Source organism: Cnephaeus nilssonii (assembly GCF_951640355.1).
Source record: "Cnephaeus nilssonii genome assembly, chromosome: 22".
In the NCBI taxonomy this organism is placed as follows: domain Eukaryota; kingdom Metazoa; phylum Chordata; class Mammalia; order Chiroptera; family Vespertilionidae; genus Cnephaeus; species Cnephaeus nilssonii.
In genome coordinates, this window is record NC_137093.1 from 11,078,661 (window position 1) to 11,093,735 (window position 15,075).

The 15,075-nt window shown below is 38.0% G+C and overlaps 1 protein-coding gene across 1 annotated transcript in view; it reads right to left on the reverse strand.

Annotated features, from left to right (window-relative positions):
• Positions 1-15,075, reverse strand: part of ATP2A2 (ATPase sarcoplasmic/endoplasmic reticulum Ca2+ transporting 2) — a 48,550-nt gene that overhangs the window by 10,719 nt on the left and 22,756 nt on the right. Inside the window, exons 6-8 of the mRNA XM_079762977.1 lie at positions 6,709-6,789; positions 4,524-4,609; positions 2,018-2,482 (exon numbers count right to left, since the gene is read on the reverse strand). Of these exons, the coding sequence (XP_079619103.1) occupies positions 2,018-2,482; positions 4,524-4,609; positions 6,709-6,789 (632 nt within the window). The remainder of the gene's footprint in view (positions 1-2,017; positions 2,483-4,523; positions 4,610-6,708; positions 6,790-15,075) is intronic.

The window sequence follows — 15,075 nt, forward strand, 5'->3', positions numbered from 1 at the left end:
ACAACCTGGGCATGTGCCCTTGACCAGAATTGATTGTCAGTTTGCAAACCTCTTGAGTGGGATTCCCATGATTCAAATCAAGTCTCAAGTGAAAAATACAGTAACTGCACTAAGCAACAGCAAAGCAAGTTGGCAGTTTTGTTATTAAACACTGACATTTCTTTAATGATACGGTTTATAAAAAGTGAAACTCTGGGTCTATACCAGTCCAAAATATTCTAAGACATTCAGAATTTTGCACGGTAACTAAATCTAAATGCCCTTTGGTATTTTAGATTTTAAGAAAGTAAACCATTTAGGAACTGCATGATGAAAGTATTCCTAAGTCAAGGGTAGTTATGCAATCCACTGCAAGAAACCTTATAGAATACTGATTAGTGCCAGTTTTTTGTGCTGAGGTAGAACAGAACAAAGAGGCAGGCTGTTTTTTTAATAGAAGAAAAAAAACACTTTAAATCAAATCACTTAAGGGAAAATAAAAGCACCAAAAAAATTTATTATGGACTCTATTTTATACTTAGTTTGAAGTCTGATTTGCTGCCAAAACTTTAAAACCAAAATAATTTTTAAAGGTTACAATTGCACACTGCTTACTTTTATGGATAGAAAGGTCTATTCTGAGGAATCTAAAGCTTTCAGGCTAAGTTTAAAGTTTGCTGGGGGAATACTAAACAGGTAACATGAAATTTCTTTTCTCTCCCCCAAATCATCAGCTTTTAGCCTATTTGTCCAAACAATTCTGGTTCCAAGGAACGAGAACTTGGGTAGCTCAAACTCGGTATCTACAAGAGGAACCCCAGTCAAACTAGGAAGCTTACTACTTGAGCGACAGAACACCTCAATCTGTTTTAAACACCTGCCCATTCATTCTAAACCTGGGTTTGGACTACAGAAAGAGTCGGGGGTATCTGTATCTAAAAATCATCATCAACTTAAATTTGACAAGATAAAGATTCAGAGGGTTTAACTGTATTAAAACAAAAACAATTTCCAATGCTAAAGAAATATTTTTCAAATCCTGGACATAAGACCAAGAGGATGACCACATGTCCTTCCTTTCAGTGTCACTCAGAGGCATTACCTAACGGGCCCACTCAAAGATTCCATGTTCTAGAAAAATTAAGTGTTTCACTAAGCTATTTATTAATAAGGCCTCATGTTATGTAAAGTTGTGGATTTGTGGCCTGTAGAAAACATAACCTAGTAGTTTTATTGCCCCAAAGAATATTAACCAGTTTTTGTAATCTAACATATAGCAATACTAATCTTGAGCACTTCCTCAAATGCTCTTGGTAAACCATTTGACCATCTTAATGATTCCTTCATTAATTAACGAGCCAGATAGAATCTTTGACGTGTCCACTAAATATTTGAGTTGTGCACCTTTTGGAAAATTATACTTTCACTTCTACAATATTGTTTACATAAAATTTATGAGAACTGAATTAAAGAATTTAATTCAGCCATATCATTATTATATTTCTTTAGTTCTTATTTTTCTAAGAGCAGGTTTGAACAATTTTTTTTACCCAAGTAATGGTGAGACAACCTAAGAAAGGAAGGATAAAAGAGAACAAAGTAAGTGAAAGGCAATTATTTACTTTTCAAGAAGAAAGCATGTCTCATTCAGTGTGTAATGGAAATAATTAGAATTTTAAGTAGGTAGGTAACTAGCCACTTTATAGAATGCTCTTCCTTTGAAGCTTATCTGTTAACATACATATACTTAAGAACAGAGGAGCAGGGAAATAAATTCACATTTAGATTGCCTATAGTTATTTCTTCGATACAAGTACATCAGCCATACAGATATCCTTTACTTCATGAAATAGTTTTAGAAATTAAATGATTAATTTCCTCTAAAGTATTAGAAATTACTTTGGGCTCACATAACCCAATCTGTTTAAGGCACATAAAAAGGGATCAAATTATAAGTAAAGATTTGATGGCACAGGGGGCATTTTCTTAGGATGAATAAACAATTAACAGGAAAGGTTCTTAAATTACTCCCACTTACCCTGCAGACTGACATCTGGTTTGTTGTAAGTGTACCAGTCTTGTCTGAGCAGATCACAGAAGTACAGCCAAGGGTTTCCACGGAAGGGAGGCTTCGAACAATGGCGTTTTTCTTTGCCATTCTGCGAGTTCCGAGGGCCAGGCAGGTGGTGATGACAGCAGGCAAACCTTCAGGAATGGCTGCTACAGCCAGGGCCACTGCAATTTTAAAGTAGTAAATAGCACCTCTGATCCAGGAGCCTCCGTGAACTGGGTCATTGAAGTGCCCAATGTTTATCATCCAAACTGCGATGCAAATAAGGGAGATGACTTTGGAAAGCTGTTCCCCAAACTCATCTAGTTTTTGCTGGAGGGGTGTTCTCTCCTGTTCCGTTGCCACCATTTCATCCCGGATCTTGCCAATTTCAGTGAAAACTCCAGTTGCCACCACCACTCCCATGGCTTTGCCAGCAGCAATGTTTGTACCCTAGGACAGAAACACAGGAGAACTGGGTTACAATATTAACAACATTCCCAACTTAAATGCTGACTAGTAAACTCAGATTGGTGTGAATCTTGAGTAGAGAACCAGCCATCCAACTTTGATAATGAGCAATAACTCACGCAGGCAGTGTGATACATTTCTCCCTGCTGCTCATTTCATGTGGTACCTACTCTCCCCAGAGCAGCTCACCCACCTCGATCTCTATTCACAACACTGAGCCTGGCTTGCAGACTAGCTTTGGGATGGAGCAGGGCTCTAACCCCTCTGAGTTCTCAATTATTTCAAACTCTATATAGTTCTAAACCCTAAGCATTCTCTCCACCTCTGGCTCCAACTCAACCACCCCTACTTTCATCACCAATTATAAGGGCAACCGTTACCATGGCTACCTTGACAACTTCCACTCAAGCACTGGCATCCCAAAATCAGTGAACTCAAGTATGAGAGCTGTCTCCACACCCCACTAAATTCCTAGTGTTGGAATGATACAGCTCCATTGTTTTCATTGTAACTCGAGAGTACTTTACTTACTTTGGGTGTTTAAGCTCCCATATGAACACACAAAAGCCCAACACTTGAAATAGTATTTCAATCCAAACAAACTATAAATTTCCCAACTTTTTATTTTGGAAAAAATATATATATGTATTTTTCTTTTTAAGAGAGAGTGGAAGGGCGGCAGGGGAGAGACACAGCAATTGGTTGCTTCCCTCACATCCCGACCAGGGCTGGGGATAGAGCCTACAACCAAGGTACATTGCCCCTAACTGGAATTGAACCCAGGACCCTTCAGTCCGAGGGCCAATGCTCTATCCACTAAGCCCGTGGTCGGCAAACTGCGGTTCGCGAGACACATGCGGCTCTTTGGCCCCTTGAGTGTGGCTCTTCCACAAAATACCACGGCCTGGGCGAGTCTATTTTGAAGAAGTGGCGTTAGGAGAAGTTTAAGTTTAAAAAATTTGGCTCTCAAAAGAAATTTCAATCGTTGTACTGTTGATATTTGGCTCTGTTGACTAACGAGTTTGCTGACCACTGCACTAAGCCAACCTGACTAGGGCTATTTTGAAAATATTTCACAGAAAAACTGTAATAGTACAATGAACAGCCATTTGACTTTTCACCCAGACTCACTCATTATTAATGGTTTGCCATATTTGTTTCTCTCTAAACACACACCTTTTTATTGTGAATTCGTACAGATACCATCCACATCATCTTTAAAAACATCCTTTTTATTATGTCTTTTCCAAAGAAATCTCCTTTTCTACTAGGTTTAAAGATAAAGAGTTTAAAGATATCTGACCTGATCTTTTAATTTTAATTCTCAAAAACTTGCCAGTTTAGTACTGGCTGGTGTGGCTCGGTTGGTGAGTGTCATCCCGTGAACCAAAGGGTGGCAGGTTCGATTCCTGGTCTGGGCACATAACCAGGTTGTGGGTTCAAACCCTGTTCAGGGCGCATATGGGAAGTAACCAATAGATGTCTCTCTGTCTCTCTCCCTCCCTTACTCTCTCTCTAGAATAAATAAAAAATATATCCTCGCCGAAACCGGTTTGGCTCAGTGGATAGAGCGTCAGCCTGCGGACTCAAGGGTCCCAGGTTCGATCCGGTCAAGGGCACGTACCTTGGTTGCGGGCACATCCCCAATAGGGAATGTGCAGGAGGCAGCTGATCGATGTTTCTCTCATCGATGTTTCTAACTCTCTATCCCTCTCCCTTCCTCTGTGTAAAAAATCAATAAAATATATATATCTCCTCGGGTGAGAATTGAAAAAAGCCTTGCCAATTAAAACAAGACAGCTAGGTCACATATCCCACCATTACATGTTCTTGATTTTTTCTGACAGCTGAGATTGACCACAAAGACTGTGATTATGCTTTGGAATAATAGCCAACACTTTCTAAAATATGACCACTGAAGGTAGTCAGTGGGGAAAAAAACAGCATCAGCAGACTTAAAACTCTGAGAATGTCTTAAAAATAAACAAAAAAGACCCAAAGAAACGAATGATAAAGTACTTACAGAAAAGAGCATGTTTTTCTTATCTTGGTTGACAGCTCGTGGGTCAGGGACGGGGTCAGTGTGCTTGATGACAGAGACAGATTCACCTAAGCATGTTGAGAGACAGAGGGATGGTTAGATCTGTACAATCCACGCCTGGAACCTGGGAACACTCATCCACTCTTGCCACTGCCTCTCTCAAGAAAAGGGATAAAAGGGCCAATTCATTCAAAGGAGGTAAACTAGTAAAATTTAGTAATAGAAATTAATTTCAGAGCAATGTCAGGATTAAAATACATATCATTTCAAAATAAAGGAACTCAATTTTGAAGTAAAATCCCAGCCAATGACCCACTATATACACACTCCAATACGTTTTGTTTTGTTTTTAAGGTGCAAGTGTATTTACTTTTAGTGGATTGAACAAGCTGTAGATACATTATAAATAATGAAGATCACCCACTGGAAAACCTGTTGTTGTTCAGTAATGTCAGAGACGAGAAGTGAAAACACTTTTTTAGAAATATTTGCATGTACTAAACCAGAGTGTTCTATTTCAATAAAACAAAGCTGAAAAATAGCAATCAGCAGTTGCAATAAAAAAAGCACATGGTAGTCCTCGCCAGTACTCAGTGGTTAGAGTGTCAGCCCACACACCAAAGGGTTGCAGATTCAATTCCCGATGGGGTTAGGGCATGTGCAGGAGGCAACTAGTAGATGTGTCTCTCTCACATGGATGTTTCTCTCTCCCCATCCTGCCCTCCTATCCACTCTCTCTAAAAATCAATGGGAAAAATATCCTTGGGTGAGGATTTTTAAAAAAAAAGGAATCACAAATGTCTAGCTGAATTTGGTTTCAGCTTTACTTAATAATACTTATAAACTATATAATCAGGTTCTATCTGAGTGAAATATATCTCCAATTGTTCATTCAAATGTCAGGTATTAAACCTCACTACAATATTTGACAAAAAAATCTGATTCCTCAACCTAGCCTAAAACTATAGTGTAAGTATTCAACAAAAAATTACATTCAAGAAAGTATTATGTTTTAAAATGGTAATTATTTCTGTAGGTACACTATGAGAATTTCATACATACAACCTAATTTCCCAACATTTTATGTCTTAATCAGCTTCCAGCTTGTTGCTGCTAATGGAAGTTTTATAGTTAAGCTATTCATAAAGAAACAAAAAATACAGAACCCAGGTTACTTAATCAGTTGCTTTTCAAAACTGATCATCAGATAAATCTTGATAATCTTTGGATTTTATATTTATTCTCTATTTAATTCAGGTTAGCATTGTGTTTAAGTTAATCTTCTAACCACCTCACTTCCGGTTAATATGCCCTCCACCCTATTCTGTGCCTTTAGCAAACAAAAAATGGGAAAATGTTCCAAACAATCCCAAATCTAAGTGTGCAAACTAGGCTGTAAAACATTCACTATTTTGGGGGTGCTAACTTCTGTTAATTGTACATTTGATTATTGTAAAGTATGTTAGATGCTAGATTAGCATTCATAGAATGAAAAAAAATTACAATTCTAGAGCCCTTTTTACCAGCCTGGAAAAAGAAGACTAAATAAATAATTGAGCCCTAGCTAATTTTGCTCAATGGATAAAGCATGGGCCTGCGGACCAAAGGATCTCGGGTTCAATTCTGGTCAAGGGCATGTACCTTGATTGCAGGCTCCTCCCTGGCCTGAGTTGAGGCTCATGCAGGAGGCAACCAATCGATGTGTTTCTCTCACATCGGTGTTTCTCTCTGTCTTTCCCTCTCTCTTCCACTCTCCCTAAAAATCAATGGAAAAATATCCTCAGGTGAGGATTAACAACAACACAATAAAAGAAATTGAGCCACTTTCCACAAAACAGACAATACTTCTACTGCAAGATTAACCTCTAATAAGAGAATTTGTAACCTTTTAAAAACAATAAAAATATTATGGTGATTTTTGGTGAAAACTGATTTTTTATAAAATTAAAAGATAGAGGCCTTATAAGATGAAAGCCAAGTTAGTTTTTTAAAAAATCATACCTTTAAGCCCCATATATTGGCAACAAGTCTAACAGATAAAGCTTTAAGAAATAAATAGCTTAATGAGAATTAAGATAGGATAGAGTGGGGCAAGAGTTGATGCTATGAGCATGGTATCTGAGAGAGGCATCAGAAATTCAATGGCCTTCCAATACATGACACTTACCTGTGAGAATTGACTGATCAACTCTTAGAGTAGTAGATTTGATGGAAGTTAACCTTATATCAGCAGGAACTTTGTCACCAACTAATTGGGGAGAAAAAAGGCAGCTAAAATAAGCAACTTTTGCAATCATGTTACATAGAAATAAATGTCTCTAAACACAATTTTTAAAGGAAATAGCCTGTATACAGCACAAATATATAAAAATCTGTTAAAATAAGCAAGATAGTTAACTTATCCTAGGGTAAAAAAAACTTTTGCTGATAAATATAACATTTGAATTACACAAGAAGGAAAAGAATAAACAGTGCCCAGAACTATGTTCAAAATACTGGACTGCACATCAGTACCAAAGCAACTGAACAATAAAAATAAATGCACAATAGCTTTCCCTTTCTGAAAGGTAACTAAGGTAGTTTTGGAAGTCTTACACAAGGACAGTAAAAAAATTAGAATGAGTAAGTACAGTAGCCCCTAGACTTGCATATGGTATTTTGAAGTCCAATATTCATTTTCCAGATTTATCCCACACACTGAATTGTAACTGTCACTGGTTATATGCAATCTGCCAAAATAGCCATTCTGTCCAAGAAGATTTATTTCATTTATTAAGCCTTCAACTTTGTCGTCCCGTTTACCCCTCCCATCCACCCGCATTTCAGAGCTTTTAAATTCAGGGAGAGTATAATTTGCTTTTCAAACTCCAGTTCATAAAACAACCCTAGGGCCTAGGTAGGGTCACAAGGCAGCACAAAGACTGCCAACATATAATCTCAAGAGGCAAAGATCATCCTTGCATTTGACTACAGGGACACATTAAGTTCAGGTAAAATTGCTGCTGGAAATGCTTATGCAACAAATAGCAATATTCAAACTGAATAAGCCAGAACCTTCCATTTTAATATACTAATGTTCATGCTATAAAAAAGTACCCATATCTTAAACTTCAGTGACCTTTAACAGCTAAAATGCCCCATCAAGATGAAAATTTTAAACCACATAAAAATTTTTTTTCTGTGTTATTTCTGGTTATCATAATTAATTTTATCCTGTATGACCCTGAACATGAAAAGAATACAAGTTCAATGATGAGCACATGATCCTAAATGGAAAATTTACTTGAAAATATTCTTTGAAATCTGTGGCAATTTACATCACAATCCTATGTAAACAATTTCGTATGAGAGCCCTAGCTCTTATTCTCATAAATCTGGCACATTTAAGGTCAGCAAATCTAATATTCAAATTGAGGATAAATAACAACAGGACCCAAAAGAACTATCTTGGGCATTTATTTTGCTGTGTTTCAGTGGAAGCTCAAAGAATTTGAAATGGATGGAAAATGTAGTTTTAAGGCAATAAATGCCAAGGTTAAATTTCTATTTTGGGTAACTCAGTCAACATATTAAGCTATTAGTTTAAGGTGGAATCAATACTATATACTAGGTATACCGGTTAATAATGCGGATTTTTTTCAATAGATAGAGTTACACATATGTTGATATATATATGTGATTTGGTATGTCTGCTATTTTGTTGTATTGACAGCAAGCTTCAAAACTTCATGTCAAATTTGCTGAAGGTGTTAACATCATAGATATTTTTATGCTTAAAAATGTTGAATTTCGTGCCAAAAAAAAGAGCATTTGCGGGAATTTTTAATTCATTACTTTATTTTGAAGAAAAAGTTATCATATACTTCGGGAAGCTTATGGTGAATATGCTCCATCTCAAGATACTTGTGAACACTGGTTTAAACGCTTTAAAAGTGATGATTCCTATGCGAAAGACAAAGAATGTCCAGGTCAACCGAAAAAGTTTGAAGACCAACAATTACAAGCATTTGGATGAAGATGCGTGTCAAACTCAAAAACAACTTGCAGTAAGATTAAACGTTGCTCAGCAAACAATGTCTGATTGTTTACAAGCAATGGGCAAGATTTTAAAGGAAGGAAAATGGGTGCCACATCAACTGAACGAAAGACAAATGGAAAACCGAAAAGTCATCAGTGAAATGTTGCTTCAACGGCAAGAAAGAAAGTCTTTTTTGCATCAAATTGTGACTGGCGATGAAAAGTGGATTTAATTTGAGAATCCCAAATACAGAAAATCATGGGTTGATCCATGTCAACCATCAACATCGACTGCAAGGCCAAATCGCTTTGGAAAGAAGACAATGTTCTGCATCTGGTGGGATCAGGAAGGTGTGCTGTATTATGGGCTTCTAAAACCAGGTGAAACCATTAATACTGATCGCTACCGACAACAAATAATTTGAACCATGTTTTGATCGTGAAACGACCAGAATAGGCCAGAAAACAAAGCGAAGTAATTTTGCTTCATGATGACGCACCATCACACACTTCAAAACCAGTTAAAGACACGTTAAAAGATCTTGCCTGGGAAGTATTAACCCACCCGCTGTATTCACCAGACCTTGCTCCTTCAGATTACCACTTGTTCCTATCGATGGCACATGCACTTTCTGAGCAGCACTTCAAAATGTACGAAGAAGTGGAAAATTGGGTCTCTGAATGGTTTGCCTCAAAACAAGAAAAGTTCTATTGGGATGGTACCCACAAATTACCTTAAAGATGGCGGAAATGTGTAGCTAGCGATGGACATCACTTTGAATAAAGCACTTTTGATGTTTCTCTTGAAATTATCATGTTTTCTTTGATTACAAAATCTGTCATTATTAACCGGTACACCTAGTAGATGCAGCATTAAAAATTATACTGGTGCCCTTGCTGGTTTGGCTCAGTGGATAAGAGTGTCGGCCTGCGGACTGAAAGGTCCCAGGTTCGATTCCGGTCAAGGGCATGTGCCTTGGTTGCAGGCACATCTCCAGTAGGAGGTGTGCAAGAGGCAGCCGACTGATGTTTCTCTCTCATTGATGTTTCTAGCTCTCTATTCCTCTCCCTTCCTCTCTGTAAAAAATCAATAAAATATATTTTAAAAAAATTATACTGGTATTATAAAGAAACCAACTCATCTTCCTCTATAGGTCCATTTTAAAAAATATATATTTTTACTGATTTCAGAGAGGAAGGGAGAGGGAGAGAGAGAGAGAAACATCAATGATGAGAGAGTATCATTGAATCGATAGGCTGCCTCCAGCACGCAACCCGGGCATATGTCCTGACTGGGGATCCAACCGCAACCTCCTGGTTCATAGGTCGAAGCTCAACCTCTGAGCCACGCTGGCCAGGCCTCTATAGGTACATTTTAATAACATGAAGGCTGTCTCTTTGTTGCACAGAAATTACATTGATATACATTTAATTGTTGGCCAAATATTTAGGAATGCCTCAAATGTCAAATGCTAGTGAAACAAATGACCTAGGAAGCCCTTAAAAAACTAACCTCTATGCTTCTTCCAATGTACAACAGCCATTCTAATTGGGAGGCAATTAAATATTTAAGAATTAAAAGAAAAATATCTAGAGCAGTGGTCAGCAAACTGCGGCTCGCGAGTTGACTAATGAGTTTGCCGACCACTGGGATAGGGGCTTAATCATAAGGAACAATAACAGCCTGTAATTATTGGAATCAGTGGTCGGCAAACTCATTAGTCAAAAGAGCAGCAAACCGCGGCTCGTGAGCCGCAGTTTGCTGACCACTGATCTAGGGGCCTTTTATAAACTACAGAATCTCAGGACCTGCTCAAGAGTTTAGTTCCGTGGTCGGCAAACTGCGGCTCGCGAGACACATGCGGCTCTTTGGCCCCTTGAGTGTGGCTCTTCCACAAAATACCACGGCCTGGGAGAGTCTATTTTGAAGAAGTGGCGTTAGAAGAAGTTTAAAAAATTTGGCTCTCAAAAGAAATTTCAATCATTGTACTGTTGATATTTGGCTCTGTTGACTAATGAGTTTGCCAACCACTAGTCTAGTTCAATGCATTTTGTGCGAGGTCCAAGAATCCACATTTTTAAAAGTTTTCCAAACACACTATAAAATTAATATAAGAAAACAAAATCAAGTATAACTGGGGTCATAGAACCTATGAAAGGCTTGTTTAGAACAACCTTTACTATGTGCTGTTTTTCATGTGCCAACTATTCCAGCTCCAGGACAAGAAAACCCAAAGCCCCCCAACACTCGGACAATGTAAACCTTACAGTTTTACTTACATTTCTCATTCTATTGGAAACAGATCTCTTTGTGGATAGGTACTAAAGAAGCATAAATCTAAACTGTCATAGAAACCTGTAATGTTCTAGTATTCTCTTAGCTAGAAAAAACCCCATATCATCTTGACCAGCCCATGTCTTCATTTCAGACAGGAAATTAAAGTTAAGAAGTAAAAGGAGTCTTGCCTAAGGAGCCTCTATTAATGAAAGACTTTAACTTGCTGTGTAACTCTGCTTCATGATTTTGTAAGCGTCTATTTAGGTTTGAATCTATCAGGAAGTAAGTTCTCTAAGGAAGTAAAAGATCCACGAAAGTAAAGATTCAACGAATACTTTTCAAACTAAGACATAATTTTCCTTTGTCTGCAGGCTTCTGTGAATTTCAGACAGAGGGTTTTGTGCGTGAGTAGGCAGTGCTGTTCTGATGATTATATCCAGTGCTATTTCCCTGATGGGGCAAGTCAATGTCCTTAGGGCAAGTGGTAGTGGAAAATTCTTACTCTTGCCAAGGAGATGTTCTGCAATTTTTTCCTCCAGAACCTTTCTTCTCTGTCTCTTGGGTTCAGCAGTGTAATAAAATAATAAATTCTGTTACAAACCTTCCATTTGTTTAACAAATGACACTTTTCAAATTCAGCCCTTGGCTTCTTAAGTCCTTAGATGTTTAACCTGCTATCACAATAGAGAGAGATCCACTCTGGACAAAATCTTCAATGTATACTTTATGCTAGTTTACCAAGAATGCAAATAAAAGTTAAAGGAAATTATTACTGTCACATTTTAGAATTGAACATAAGCTTTATTTTAAAATCTCGAAAGGAGTGTTTATAAGCCATGATACTTAAACTTTGTTTATAACTATGTCAAAAATAAATACTGGTGTTTGTTAAAATCAGTAGAAAAGGCCTTTTTATAAATTGGCTTTATGTGAGAAAAATATCTAATTTATTTGGTAGCAAATTCCAAAGTTATTCAAATCTTTTCTAAAAGAAAACTATATGTAAGATTAGAAATTACCTATTGTTTTTTAGTTTTAATTGGGTCCCAAGAAAGGCAAGTCATAATAGAATTAACCTAAATTACTTAAACATTTAACTATGACTCAAAACATTTTCACTATGTTTCCAATGTGAGCCATAAATTTTGCAGATAGGCAGAGTGAATGAAATCCTTTACTTGAGAAGCCCTACTTGCCTACTTAAAACTATTTCCAGGCCTCAGCATGAGCAGGGAAGGAACATTACAAATTGCCATAGTATATTAAGTTTGCTCCCAATCTGGGATTTTTGTGGGGGTTGGAGGGATACTATCTATGATGAGATTCATTTTTTTAAAAAAAACACACAATGTGATATCATCTTGTTTAAAATCATTCAATAGCTTTTTCTTACTATACTTGAAATGAAGTGCTACTAAAATTGGCATGGGCCCTGAGCAAGGATGGCACGCAAATTTGTGACTGGTTGTTCCACCCTGTTCGGCAAATTTGCATATAAGCCGTTTATTATATAGGATGTTATATGGTGAACATCTCTGGGCACTTAGATTACGTCTGGAGAATAGATTCATAGGAGCAGAATTTTCCTACAAGTATATACTTCCACCAAATTTCTATACCTGTCACTTACCCACATTTTCAATCCTGTATTTTTCTGAGCACTGCTAATACCAAGCACTTTTATTTTTCAAAATTCTCTTATCTTCAAAATAAAGGTTTTACATGTTTACAGTAAAATCTGGTGTCTTGGTGCTTTTGTGTAACACTTAGGAAACCTATTCCATATATATCACATCATTTCTTCTAATTTTAATCATAGTGGCAAGGATGAAAAGGTTGGCACTTAACTGGTGCTGTAACTACCACTGAGTCAGGGGGAGTGGGTAGGAGGGGATTACAGGAAATTAGGAAATGCCAGCTGCATGAAACTCAGGTTAGGTTTCAAGACCAATTGGTCCATCATGATCTCATGGTCGGGGAGACGTTCCCGAGTTCCTCATGGTTCTTAATGCCTTAGCTACGCTGATAGTGCTGAATGAAGACCTCAGAACTCTCTGCTTCTGACATATCCACACTGATTTCTGTTTTAGACCATTGGCTCTTCAGCTCATAGACAAGTTCTTAAGAACTTACAACTCCTTATAAAACAGATATAACTTACAGGAATGACTCAACAATGATTTGTCTATCATTTAGATAGAGATGTCGCAGATCTACATCTCTAACGAGCCCTGTTCTTCCATCCTTCTCATTGTGAAACAACTCCATATGGGGAAAAAGCAAAAGAGAACAAACCTGCTCACCTCCTTCTTTGGCCATACACCTTTGCTTCTACTTCTCATCAATGCGTATCATTTCAGGAACTGGTAAAACTGTTTAGTGTTTTCAGCAACACGATGTAAATCACTTACCCAGACTATAGTTTACTTAATTACACTGTTTAACCTGTACTTCATTTCCCAGTTTTATTGAGATATAAATTAACACGCAATAGTTTATGGTATACAACACGACTTGATATATGTATATTTTGCAAAATGATTATATAGCTGGTCCTCAAAAGTAACATTGTTTTTTTCAACATTGCTTTGTTGGAATGTTGATTGGGGGGTGGGGGGAATCAATCCCTGGCCGGGGCCACTGTCTATGTGGAGTTTACACGTTCTCCCCTTGTCTGCAGCTATTTCCTCCAGGTACTCCGATTTCCTCCCACATCCCAAAGATGTGCACAGTAGGTGAATTGGCCTATCTAAATTGTCCCAGTCTGGCCTTAGCTGGTTTGGCTCAATGGAGCATCAGCCTGCGGACTGAAGGGTCCCAGGTTCGATTCTGGCCAAGGGCACATGCCTGGGGTTGCGGGCTCGGTCCCCAGTAGGGGTCGTGCAGGAAGCAGCCAATCAATGATTCTCTCTCATCATTGATGTTTCTATCTCTCTCTCCCTCTTCTTCTCTAAAATCAATAAAATATAAATCAATAAAAGATAAATTGTCCCAGGCTGAAAGATGTGTGTTAGTGCACCCTGTGATGGAAGGGCCTCCTGTCAAAAATCGGTTCTCTCCTTGAACCCTGAGAACCTAAAATGAAATAAGTGGGTTGGAAAATAATGATAACTTGTTTATATGAATCTTTCTTAAATGTATTATCTACCACAGCTCATATTTCAACGTTTCATACTAGAAGTGTTTTGGGCCTTTATTTAGAAATTTGATGATTTAAAATTTTTTTTGTTGATTTCAAAGAGAGAAATGAGAGAGGGAAAGAAGGAAAGAAGCATCAATGATGAGAATTACTGATTGGCTGCCTCCTGCACATCCCCTCTACTGGGGCTTGAGCTTGCAACCGGGCATGCAAGAGGCAACCAATTAATGTGTTTCTCTCATATCAATATTTCTGTCTTTCCCTCTCTCTTCCACTCTCTATCTTGGGTGAGGATTAAAAAAAAGAAACAACTGGAATTGCTGGATCATATGGTATACTTCATTTAAAAAAAAAAAGTATTTCTTTATTGATTTCAGAGAGGAAGGGAGAGGGATAGAGAGATAGAAACATCAATGAGAGAGAATCATCGATCGGCCGCCTCCTGCACGCCCCCCACTGGGGATGGAGCCCACTACCCGGGCATGTGCCCTTGGCTGGAATCGAACCTGGGACCCCTTAGTCTGCAGGCCAACGCTCTATCCACTGAGCCAAACTGGCTAGGGCGGTATACTTCATTTTTAAAAATCAAACAGAATTCTGGGGAGAAAGGCAATGAAACTTGTAAAATTGCATATAAGATTTTGAATGTGTCTTGGAGTTTATATATTTCATTAATTCTCAAAGGAACTGTGATCAGACAGAAAGACAAATAATTAAGAGCTACTTCTCTAGACCTTTGCCTTCTCAAAATACGATCCACCTGGGAGCTCGGTACAAATCCAGATATTCAGAACCCACTCTAGACTTACAGAATCAAAATCTACACTTTAACAAATCCCCGTGCACATAAAGTTAGAGAACAGTGCTTTAGGTAGCTGGCCAAAATTGAAGGCCTGTTTTTGTTAGTTTGTTGTAAAAACAGCCCTTGAGCCCAGCTGGTGTGGTTCAGTGGATTGAGCGTCGTCCCATGGACTGAGAGGTCCGGGGTTTGATTCCCGGTAAGGGCACACGCCTGGGTTGCAGGCTAGATCCCCATAGGATATGGGGCATGCAGGAGGCAGACGGTCAATTATTCTCTCTCATCATTGATGTTTCTATCT